This window comes from Salminus brasiliensis, chromosome 4 (assembly GCF_030463535.1).
Source record: "Salminus brasiliensis chromosome 4, fSalBra1.hap2, whole genome shotgun sequence".
In the NCBI taxonomy this organism is placed as follows: Eukaryota; Metazoa; Chordata; class Actinopteri; order Characiformes; family Bryconidae; genus Salminus; species Salminus brasiliensis.
In genome coordinates this window covers 975,445-985,444 of record NC_132881.1, presented here as the reverse complement: position 1 = coordinate 985,444, position 10,000 = coordinate 975,445, and the positions used below count along the sequence as shown (strand labels likewise).

Genomic DNA, 10,000 nt, shown 5'->3' with positions numbered 1-10,000 from the left:
GTGAATCTGGATCTCAGATGTTCTTCATACTGAATCCCATCGGTTCATGATGGACCGATCAGTAGAAACGCTCCAGTCTAATCTTCTCACATTGACTTCCTTTGAACCTTCTGTAAAGCTGCTGCTGTTTTGGAGATACAAGATTTTTGAATGACAGCGACAGCAAGAGTATGTACCTTGGCATGTGGTTACATAGCCAGAGAACATTGACCCCTTTTACAAATACAGTCCCCCCCCACCACCGGTGGGATCGGCTGAGGGGGGGTCTCTGGTTAGTACAGTCCCCCCCACCAGTGGGATCGGCTGAGGGTGGTCCCTGGTTAGTACAGACCCCCCAACCACCACCAGTGGGATCGGCGGAAGGTGGTCCCTGGTTAGTACCGTCCCCCCCACCTGTGAGATTAGCTGGTTCCCTCATTGTGTCTCGTTGTGTCTCCTCCCTGCAGGAGTGTCCGCAGGCTGCTGACTCTCGTGGATGTTCACTACTGTCGGGGAGCTTTTCGACGTTTCTCAACCAGCGTTCAGATTCCAGACCTTTCCCTCGCTTTCCATGCGCACAAGGACATCATGGCCGACCCCCAGCCTCCTGCAGCAGACCCTGGCCTTTACACACCCCCTCCTGCAGTGCGAGGGATGACCGAGCTGGACCGGGAAGCTTTCACCCAAACCATCAACATCCCAGCCATCCGCATCCCGACCACGGTCATCAACAAAGTGGTCAAAAGCCTGAAGAAAGTGGCCCTGCAGAGGCCCGGGCTCAAACGGGTCATAGAGGACCACCAGAAAACGACGGACAGCGACGGCAAAGAGCACCGGCTGCTCCTGCTGGACCCTCAGAGCGTGTCGTCAGCTGAGGACTTCAGCCAGGAGGAGGCCCGCGCGCTCAAAGCCTTCGGCGTGAAGCCTGAGCTACAGCACTACGATCTCACGCTGACCTACGAGAACCTGAAGAGTGAGGAAGTGCTGCGGGCCGTGTTGCCCGAGGGTCAGGACGTGACCTCGGGCTTCAGCAGAGTGGGACACATCGCTCACATGAACCTCAGAGAGCACCAGCTGCCCTACAGGAACCTCATCGGTGAGATGAAGAACACTCTCCAGGAGGGGCTGTTTATAATGGGGTTTTTATGTTTACCCCCCCCCCCAGCACACCCCACCACACCCCAAAATGTAGTCAACAAAGGCATGTCTAAGGTTTGTACACCGATTAGCATTGCACAAACAGCAAAACTGGGTTCAAACTTCCTGACTTTTTTTGAATGCTGCTTCTGAACTGTGTGTCTGTTGCTAAGCAACAACAGCACTGTAACAAGTCAATCAGCAGGTTTATTTTGGTTTGCACAGCGCTAACTGGTGTACATACGCTGCCATTACTTGCTAGCCACATTAGCTGCAAATCTCCGGTGCTAAAACTGAAGATCTGAACCTACCTTTTGATAATAAAGGTTCTCTAGAACCCTTTTTAAAGGAACTCTATTCAGAACCATACTAAAGAACCCTCGGAGAACCTTTTTTTTCATAATAATAAGTGTGCATGGTTGTGTCTGCAGGTCAGGTGATCATTGATAAGAACCCAGGTGTTACCTGCGTGGTCAACAAGACCAACACCATCGACTCCACTTACAGAAACTTCCAGATGGAGGTGCTGGCAGGAGAGAGCAACATGGTGGCCAAGGTGAGAACCGAACCAATGTGTAGCACAGGGTAAAGCTGCGGTTCTCAAACCGAGCTCCAGGGCTTTGTAGATGGTCCACATTTTGGGTCCAACTATCCAAATCCTACTCTTAGCGCCCTCTAATGGACAGCTGTACACACCTGAGATCCAGAAGCAGCATGGGAAGGTACAGAAGCATGTGGACTGAGGGTCTCTGGGACTCCAGGCCACTGACAGATGGCTGTGGCATCAGCAGGAATCGAACCCGTGACCTTCCCTGAGGCCGACAGTTAACCAGCAGCTCTTCCTCGCTGTTCCGTTCTCATTATTAACCCTTTCTTTCCCGGCTGCAGGTGAAGGAGAACGGCGTGGTGTACGAGTTTGACTTTGCGCGAGTGTACTGGAACCCGCGGCTCAGCACGGAGCACGAGCGGGTCGTGTCTCTGCTCCGCCGGGAGGACGCAGTCTTTGACGTTTTCGCCGGTGTTGGGCCGTTTTCCGTGCCGGCGGCCCGGAGGGGGTGCAGGGTTTTCGCCAATGACCTCAACCCCGAGTCCTACCGCTGGCTTCAGCAGAACACCAAGCTCAACAAGGTCGAGGCGAAGGTCACCACCTTCAACCTGGACGGCCGGGAGTTCATCAGGGGTCCGTTGCGAGAGCGGCTGCCGGAGCTGATGAAGGGCTCGGCCGGGATTCACGTGATCATGAACCTCCCGGCTCTGGCGCTGGAATTTCTGGATGCCTTCAGAGGCTTGCTGGGACAGGAGCCGGACAGGGGGAATTCCTGTGGGTCGAACCTGCCGCAGGTACACAGTTCTATTGTGGTTTATGGTAGGGCTGTGTTCCAAATAGCCCTAATATTAAACAGGGCTGTGTTCCAAATAACATTAATATTAAACAGGGCTGTGTTTGAACTAGCCATAATAAAACAGTCTCATAATCTCAAACACAACTGTCACAGAGAGCGTATGTACAACTATGGCTCTCATTACATAGGCCTACATAGCCTCAATATCATAAAAGGCTGTGTTCCAAATAATCATATGTAGGGCTGTGTTCAAAATGTCCATCATTTTACATAGGCGGCTGTGTTCCAAATAGCTCAAATATCACACAGGGGATAAAACTGTTAAAAATGGCCATATTATAACATATGGCTGTGTTCAAAATCGCCATAATGTTATGAAGGGCTGTGTTCCAAATAGCTCTTATTACATAAGTGCATAATAAGACGGTTAACCTGTGTCGCAGGTGCACTGTTATGGCTTCTCGAAGGAGGACGACCCTCAGAAGGACGTGCTGGAGCGGGCCGAGGCTGCTTTAGGGGTTTCCCTGCAGGGGCGCTCCACGGTGCACATGGTTCGGAACGTAGCGCCCAATAAAGAGATGATGTGCGTGAGCTTCACCCTGCCCACCGAAGTGCTGTACAGCTTGGCGGACAAAGGTAAAGGCACTCATTCAAAGCCAAGCAGGAAGAGCTGTCTGGATACTTTTGGACACATAATCTACAGACAGAGCAACATCAGCCACACTAACAGTTCTGCCTCTCTCTTTCTCTCTCTCGTCCTCCAGATTTCTCAGAGCCGTCCCCAAAGAGGCAGAAATGTGAGGAAGCTGAATAGACTGACCTGGATGGACCAAAGTTTTTTTTTGTTTTGTTTTTTAATTTACGTTTTAATATTGTTTTATAATAAAGCTCAGATTTCCCCTCACCGTGTTTCAGCTCTGTTTGCTTGGATCTGTATTTGTGACTGCAGATGAACCCTTCTATTTGAAGGTCATTAAACAAGTAACTTTATTCTTTTACATCAGATTAAAATTTGGATTCTGCCAAAAACAAAAAAAGAGCTTCAGCTGGTTTTTAGTCATTTATTTAAGCCAAACATTTACAAAAGATCACAAAAACACTCAGAATTTAACCACACAGGGTGCATCCGTATGTCACTCAACCTGGACTGGACTGCAGACTGGCTCTACATGTCCAAATATTTATGGACACTCCTTCTATTGAATGCATTCAGTTACTTAAGCTGCACCCATTGCTGACACAGATGTGCAAATGCACACACAGCTTGTCTAGTCCCTGTAGAGAAGAAGTACTGCCAATAGAATAGGACTCTCTGGAGCAGATCAACATCATGAACCTATTGGCTCCATGCTGCCTAATAATGCCAGGCATGGACTAGAGGGGTATAAAGCCCCCCAGCATTGAGGAGCAGTGGAAGAGCTGTGTTCTCTGGAATGATGGTGCTGGTCAGAAAGCACATAAGCAGGTCAGTTAGAGACTCGAGGAGGTCTAAAGAAGCAAACTTCAGGTGTCAGACTGTCCAGGCTGAACAGGGAACACCGAAATCTGTGCACTACCCTCCTGATGCATGTGAGAGTGTGTGTGTGTGTGTGTGTTATGTTAATGATGGAAAGAGCCCACTGAAAGCGTCCTGTAGTGCTCGGTGGCAGGCCAGTCCAGATGTGTAACCACCCGCCAAGTCCTGCGGCGTCGCCATTCTTACATGATTCAGATACCTGAGAGTGAGAGAGATAGAGAAAGAGAGAGAGAGTTAATTAAAATCCACAACGAGCTAAGATTAAAAATGACCGTTGCTGTGGTGGACGTTCTAAAGAGTGCACCCTGCACCATGCTTCACAGAAGACCATTGACCAATAGAAAGGGACACTCTGGAGCAGCCGTGAGCAAATGAGGTCACCTAAGGTCATCTAACATCGAGGGGAGTGGAATAGAGGGCTATAAAGCCCCCCTCATGTGTGGCTAAATGCAATTAGTCTTCCTCACAGCAATGTTCCTGCCTTCCCAGAAGAGCAGAGGCTGTTACTGCAGTAAAAGGGGACAAACTGCTGTCTAGTACCCTTGAGAACGTGCTAAGCAGCATCTACCGTCGTCCATCGCCCTGCTCCTCAGGCTCACTAATGATAACTGATAATGGTATGTGAGTGTGTGTGTGTGTGTGTGTGAAGGATGGATGAACTGTTGATGAAGTAGTGCAGTACCACACACACACACACACACACACACACACACACACACACACACACACACACACAATCAGAACTGCCTGGGAATTTAAACCCCCCCCCCCCAGACCTGTGCGCGCACACAGTTTGAGTGGCAGGTCACTCTGCATTAAGGTATTAGAAGTGTGTGTGTGAGAGAGTGTGTGTGCGCGCGAGTGTGTAAGTGTTTGCAGATGTGCTTCATCTTTACTGTTTTCACAGATCGCCGCTGTCGCGCAAATCAGCAGCTTTTCAGGAGGAGGAGAAAACCTTCAGAACTTTCAACGGAAGTCAATGTAAAAAGATCTGATTCCAGGTCATTTCAGAGCATTTCTATTGGTCCGTTCATCATGAAATTCTGACTCAATATAAAGACCAACGGCCAGATTCACATTATGGAGAAAAAAAAACAGAGAATTTCAAGTTTGTTTTGCGCGACAGAGATGATGTAGAACAAGAGAGAGAGAGCTGCTCTGCCGCTGACCGAACAGGAGCTGTTTACGGACATGCTGAGGTGATTCATGGAATTCAAGCATTTAATGAAGTACTGAAGTATTTGAAAAGCTGAGTATTTAAATAGTTAGATTCGAACAACTGAGTATTTGTGTACTGTTGTATTTGAACAGCTGAGTATTTGAGTAGTTAGAGTATTGTTATATTTGAGTACTGTTGTATTTGAACAGCTGAGTATTTGAACAGCTGAGTATTTGAGTAGTTATATTTGAACAGATGAATATTTGAACAGCTGAGTATTTGAGTACTGTTGTATTTGAGTAGTTATATTTGAACAGCTGCGTATTTGAGTACTGTTGTATTTGAGTAGTTATATTTGAACAGCTAAATATTTGAGTATTGTTATATTTGAGTACTGTTGTATTTGAACAGCTGAGTATTTGAGTAGTTAGAGTATTGTTATATTTGAGTACTGTTGTATTTGAACAGCTGAGTATTTGAACAGCTGAGTATTTGAGTAGTTATATTTGAACAGATGAATATTTGAACAGCTGAGTATTTGAGTACTGTTGTATTTGAGTAGTTATATTTGAACAGCTGCGTATTTGAGTACTGTTGTATTTGAGTAGTTATATTTGAACAGCTAAATATTTGAGTATTGTTATATTTGAGTACTGTTGTATTTGAACAGCTGAGTATTTGAGTAGTTAGAGTATTGTTATATTTGAGTACTGTTGTATTTGAACAGCTGAGTATTTGAGTAGTTAGAGTATTGTTATATTTGAGTACTGTTGTATTTGAACAGCTGAGTATTTGAACAGCTGAGTATTTGAGTAGTTATATTTGAACAGATGAATATTTGAACAGCTGAGTATTTGAGTACTGTTGTATTTGAGTAGTTATATTTGAACAGCTGCGTATTTGAGTACTGTTGTATTTGAGTAGTTATATTTGAACAGCTAAATATTTGAGTATTGTTATATTTGAGTACTGTTGTATTTGAACAGCTGAGTATTTGAACAGCTGAGTATTTGAGTACTGTTGTATTTGAGTAGTTATATTTGAGTAGTTATATTTGAACAGCTAAATATTTAAATACAGTATTACAAGATTTGAATATTGCTGTATTTGCAAAATGGAGTGTTTGAGTATTTGGGTACTGGCTGGTACAAACTACTTCTCAATCTGTAGTTTGGATTGCTGACTGCTTGATTTGCAATGAGACGGACAGAGAGAGGAAAGGACGGACAGAGGGTCCGTTAAACAGTGTGTGTGAGACTGAGACGAGAGTATGATGAACAAGACAATCTCTGAGTAATGTGGAGTGTGTGTGTGTGTGTGTGTGTGTGTGTGTGTGTGTGTGTGTGTGTGTGGTGCAGATTTATGGCGTCAGGGTCTCAGTGGGAAGAAGGGAAAGGAAAACAGAGCGGAGGAGGAGGAGGATTCATAAACACACTCTGAGCTGCCTGTCAAACCGCACACGCCTGCGAGTGTGTGTGTGTTTGAATGTGGAAAGAATGTGGACACACACACACACACACACACACACAAACAATCAATTCAAACCTCTGATTTAACTCCTTCATTAAATACAGTCTTTACTGCCCCCTCTCGCCCTCGCCCTACCCATCTCGCCCTCTCACCCTCACTCTCCCCATCTCGCCCTCTCACCCTCACTCTCCCCATCTCGCCCTCTCACCCTCACTCTCCCCATCTCGCCCTCTCACCCTCACTCTCCCCATCTCGCCCTCTCACCCTCACTCTCCCCATCTCGCCCTCTCACCCTCACTCTATCCACCTCTCTCTCTTCCTCCCTCTCCCATTTGTTGAGAGATCACTTCCTGTCTGTGCATTTCATGACTTCCTGTATGGCAGTGGGTTTCCCTGGTCAAGAAACCACTGTGGTGATGAGAGATGGACAGTGGGCAGTTGCCAGGCCACCAGCGGGAAGGGGAGAGAGAGAGAGAGAGAGAGAGAGCAGAAAAGCGAGAGAGTGAAAGCGTGAGAGAGCCTGAGACAGAATGGGCACAAATAGTCGCCATCTCCCGTTTCCATGGCAACGTCACCTACACCTGCTCACAGCTGTGGACTCCACATCTAAACGTCGGCCTCTCTGGAACTAAGCACAACCTCAAATCTCCAGCAGGAGAAGCTGGACCGCGCTCACGCTCAGAGGACGGCACAGTTCATACAGTGGCATGCAAAAGTTAGGGCACCCCTGGCCCAAGTCCACATACACTCACTGACCGTCACTTACTGAACAGAGGACAGGGTTACTGAGGACAGGGCGTGCACAACGAGTGCCGGGTCCAGCTGTTTACAGTCTGTTAAACTCAGTAAATAAACTAAAATAATGGAAAAGCTTCATTTTTAAGTTGATTTTTTTCGCCAGGTTCTCATTAGAAATATTTTTGTCTAATATGATAAATAAAGCAGCTCAAAACACCTCTGTTCTCTCCAGCGGTCTCGTCCCCTCCCCTGACTGTGTGTGTGTGTGTGTGTGTGTGTGTGTTTTAAAGCGCATGTTAAAAGGCTCGCTGTGTTATGGGTGAAAAGGGGGCTGCTGAATAAACCTTTCAAATTCCTCCACCCTCCATTGACTCTCTCTCTCTCTCTCTCTCTCTCACACTCTCACACACACACACACACACACACAGCTGTCTTTAATAAAGCGCCCAACCCAAACTTTATTTACACAGGTACAGAACTTAGAGAGAGAGAGAGAGAAGTGTGTGTTTCTGTGTGTGTGTGTGTGTGTGTGTGTGTGTGTGTGTGTGTGTGTGTGTGTACCCCAGGGGTTAAGGGGAGTGGATATAGACGACCGTCCAACAACACAAACCGGTCCAACATAAATCACCAAGAACTCTACCGTCAGCCCCCCTCACACTCACACACACTCTCTAAGGTCTAGCTGTCAAATGAATATCTAACCAAGACAAACAGCTCTGTTTAAAATACACGTGTTTCTCTCTCTCTCTCTCACACACACACACACACACACACACACACACACACACACACACACACACACACACACACACACACACACACACATTCTCTTCCATCAACAGAATGAAAGCAACTTTTAAAAAAAAAAATAATAAATCCAACAGTTTTCCAGATTTTGCAGGTTACGGTTATTTATAGAATAATTGTATTTTAATAATTCAGTTACTTTTTTAATGTTTACAGAATTGTTCCAGTGATTTTCTCTCTTTTAGTGATAATTAGTAATGATTGTATTCCTTAATTAATTGGTGTTAATTAATAAAAGGTGTTTATTTACCTTCAGCGTTTTTACTGAGAGATTTTATAAATAATATTTTAATCATTAAAAATTCAAAAGTGAAATTGAAACCGAACTGTTCTTGTTTTTGTAGCGTCTCTCTCCCTCAAACCACATCACAGTCTGCCGCAGCAGGTGTGTGTGTGTGTGTGTGTGTGTGTGTGTGTGAGAACTAAAGCACAAAACTGCAAACATGGCAGAAATGTCAGTTCACTTCCTGTTTACCCTCAGAGCAGGGTGCACCATGGGAAATGTGGTTTATTTGTCTAAATAAGAGAAGATCATTAATCTCTGTCACAAAGAGAGAGACTTACTCTACTCTACCCTTGCTCTAATCATAGCTGTTAGAAAACACACACACACACACACACACACACACACACACACACACCTGCTGAAGTCAGTAAGAATTCTGTCCTAAACGCACAATCAGGGCTTTAGTCTACAGCTCTGTTGGGTGAGCACGAGTGTCGGTCAGGCACAAACGTCTGGTGGGGTGTGTGTTGGTCGAGTGTGTGTATTGTCCGAGTCAGAGTGTGAGGAGAATGTGTGTGAGTGTTGAAAGAATTTTGGGGGCTTGTGTTGTGGGCAGTGTTTGCCTGCCCAGCACTCGCACTTTCCCAACACTAGCCAAAGTGTTGGGTGAGCGTGTGTGTGTGTGTGTGTGTGCGAGAGTGTTGGGAGAGCGGGTGTGTGTGCGCGCGCGTGAGTGTTGGGTGACCGTGTGTGTGTGTGTGTGTGTGTGCGCGCGCGTGAGTGTTGGGTGACCGGGTGTGTGCGCACGCGCGCGTGAGTGTTGGGTGACTGGGTGTGTGTGCGCACGCGCGCGAGTGTTGGGTGACCGAGTGTGTGTGCGCGCGCGCGCGTGAGTGTTGGGTGACCGGGTGTGTGTGCGCGCGCGAGAGTGTTGGGAGAGCGTGTGTGTGTGTGCGCGAGAGTGTTGGGAGAGCGTGTGTGTGTGCGCGAGAGTGATGGGAGAGCGGGTGTGTGCACGCGCGAGAGTGTTGGGAGAGCGGGTGTGTGTGCACGCGCGAGAGTGTTGGGAGAGCGGGTGTGTGTGCACTCGCAAGAGTGTTGGGTGAGCGGGTGTGTGTGTGCGCAAGAGTGTTGGGTGAGCGGGTGTGTGTGTGCGCGCAAGAGTGTTGGGTGAGCGGGTGTGTGTGTGCGCGCAAGAGTGTTGGGTGAGCGGGTGTGTGTGTGTGCGCAAGAGTGTTGGGTGAGCGGGTGTGTGTGTGCGCGCGCGCGAGTGTTGGGTGAGCGGGTGTGTGTGCGCGCGAGTGTTGGGTGAGCGGGTGTGTGGAATGGAGCATTACCCCAGCCTGTCCAGCTGCTCCAGGTCAGGTACGGGGGGTCCATACGTCTCTATGTGAATCGGCTGATACTTATACAGCACCTCCTCAACACGGGCCACTGGGGCGAGAGACACTGTCTGACCCTGAGAGAGAGAGAGAGAGTTAAAAAAGTTAAACTTTTGATCATCTTCTCGTGTTGCCATAGCAACATAACCCACCAATTCTCCCGTTATACAGGCCTTTCTCCAGACAGCTCGCTGAACACCCTAACAGGGTGTGTTTCATGAGTGTGTGTGTGTGTGTGTTCGT

General features: G+C 47.4%; 2 protein-coding genes across 2 annotated transcripts in view; one reads left to right on the top strand and one right to left on the bottom strand.

The window, feature by feature from the left end:
• The window catches only part of trmt5 (tRNA methyltransferase 5), a 3,830-nt gene extending 467 nt beyond the window's left edge, over window positions 1-3,363 (top strand). The window contains exons 2-6 of the mRNA XM_072677274.1: window positions 447-1,075; window positions 1,548-1,672; window positions 2,005-2,457; window positions 2,903-3,095; window positions 3,224-3,363. Coding sequence (XP_072533375.1) covers window positions 447-1,075; window positions 1,548-1,672; window positions 2,005-2,457; window positions 2,903-3,095; window positions 3,224-3,273 — 1,450 coding nt within the window. The 3' untranslated portion in view covers window positions 3,274-3,363. The remainder of the gene's footprint in view (window positions 1-446; window positions 1,076-1,547; window positions 1,673-2,004; window positions 2,458-2,902; window positions 3,096-3,223) is intronic.
• Window positions 3,364-3,506: 143 nt separating this feature from the next.
• Window positions 3,507-10,000, bottom strand: part of mnat1 (MNAT1 component of CDK activating kinase) — an 11,487-nt gene continuing 4,993 nt past the window's right edge. Inside the window, exons 7-8 of the mRNA XM_072676731.1 lie at window positions 9,713-9,834; window positions 3,507-4,174 (exon numbers count right to left, since the gene is read on the bottom strand). Of these exons, the coding sequence (XP_072532832.1) occupies window positions 4,054-4,174; window positions 9,713-9,834 (243 nt within the window). The 3' untranslated portion in view covers window positions 3,507-4,053. The remainder of the gene's footprint in view (window positions 4,175-9,712; window positions 9,835-10,000) is intronic.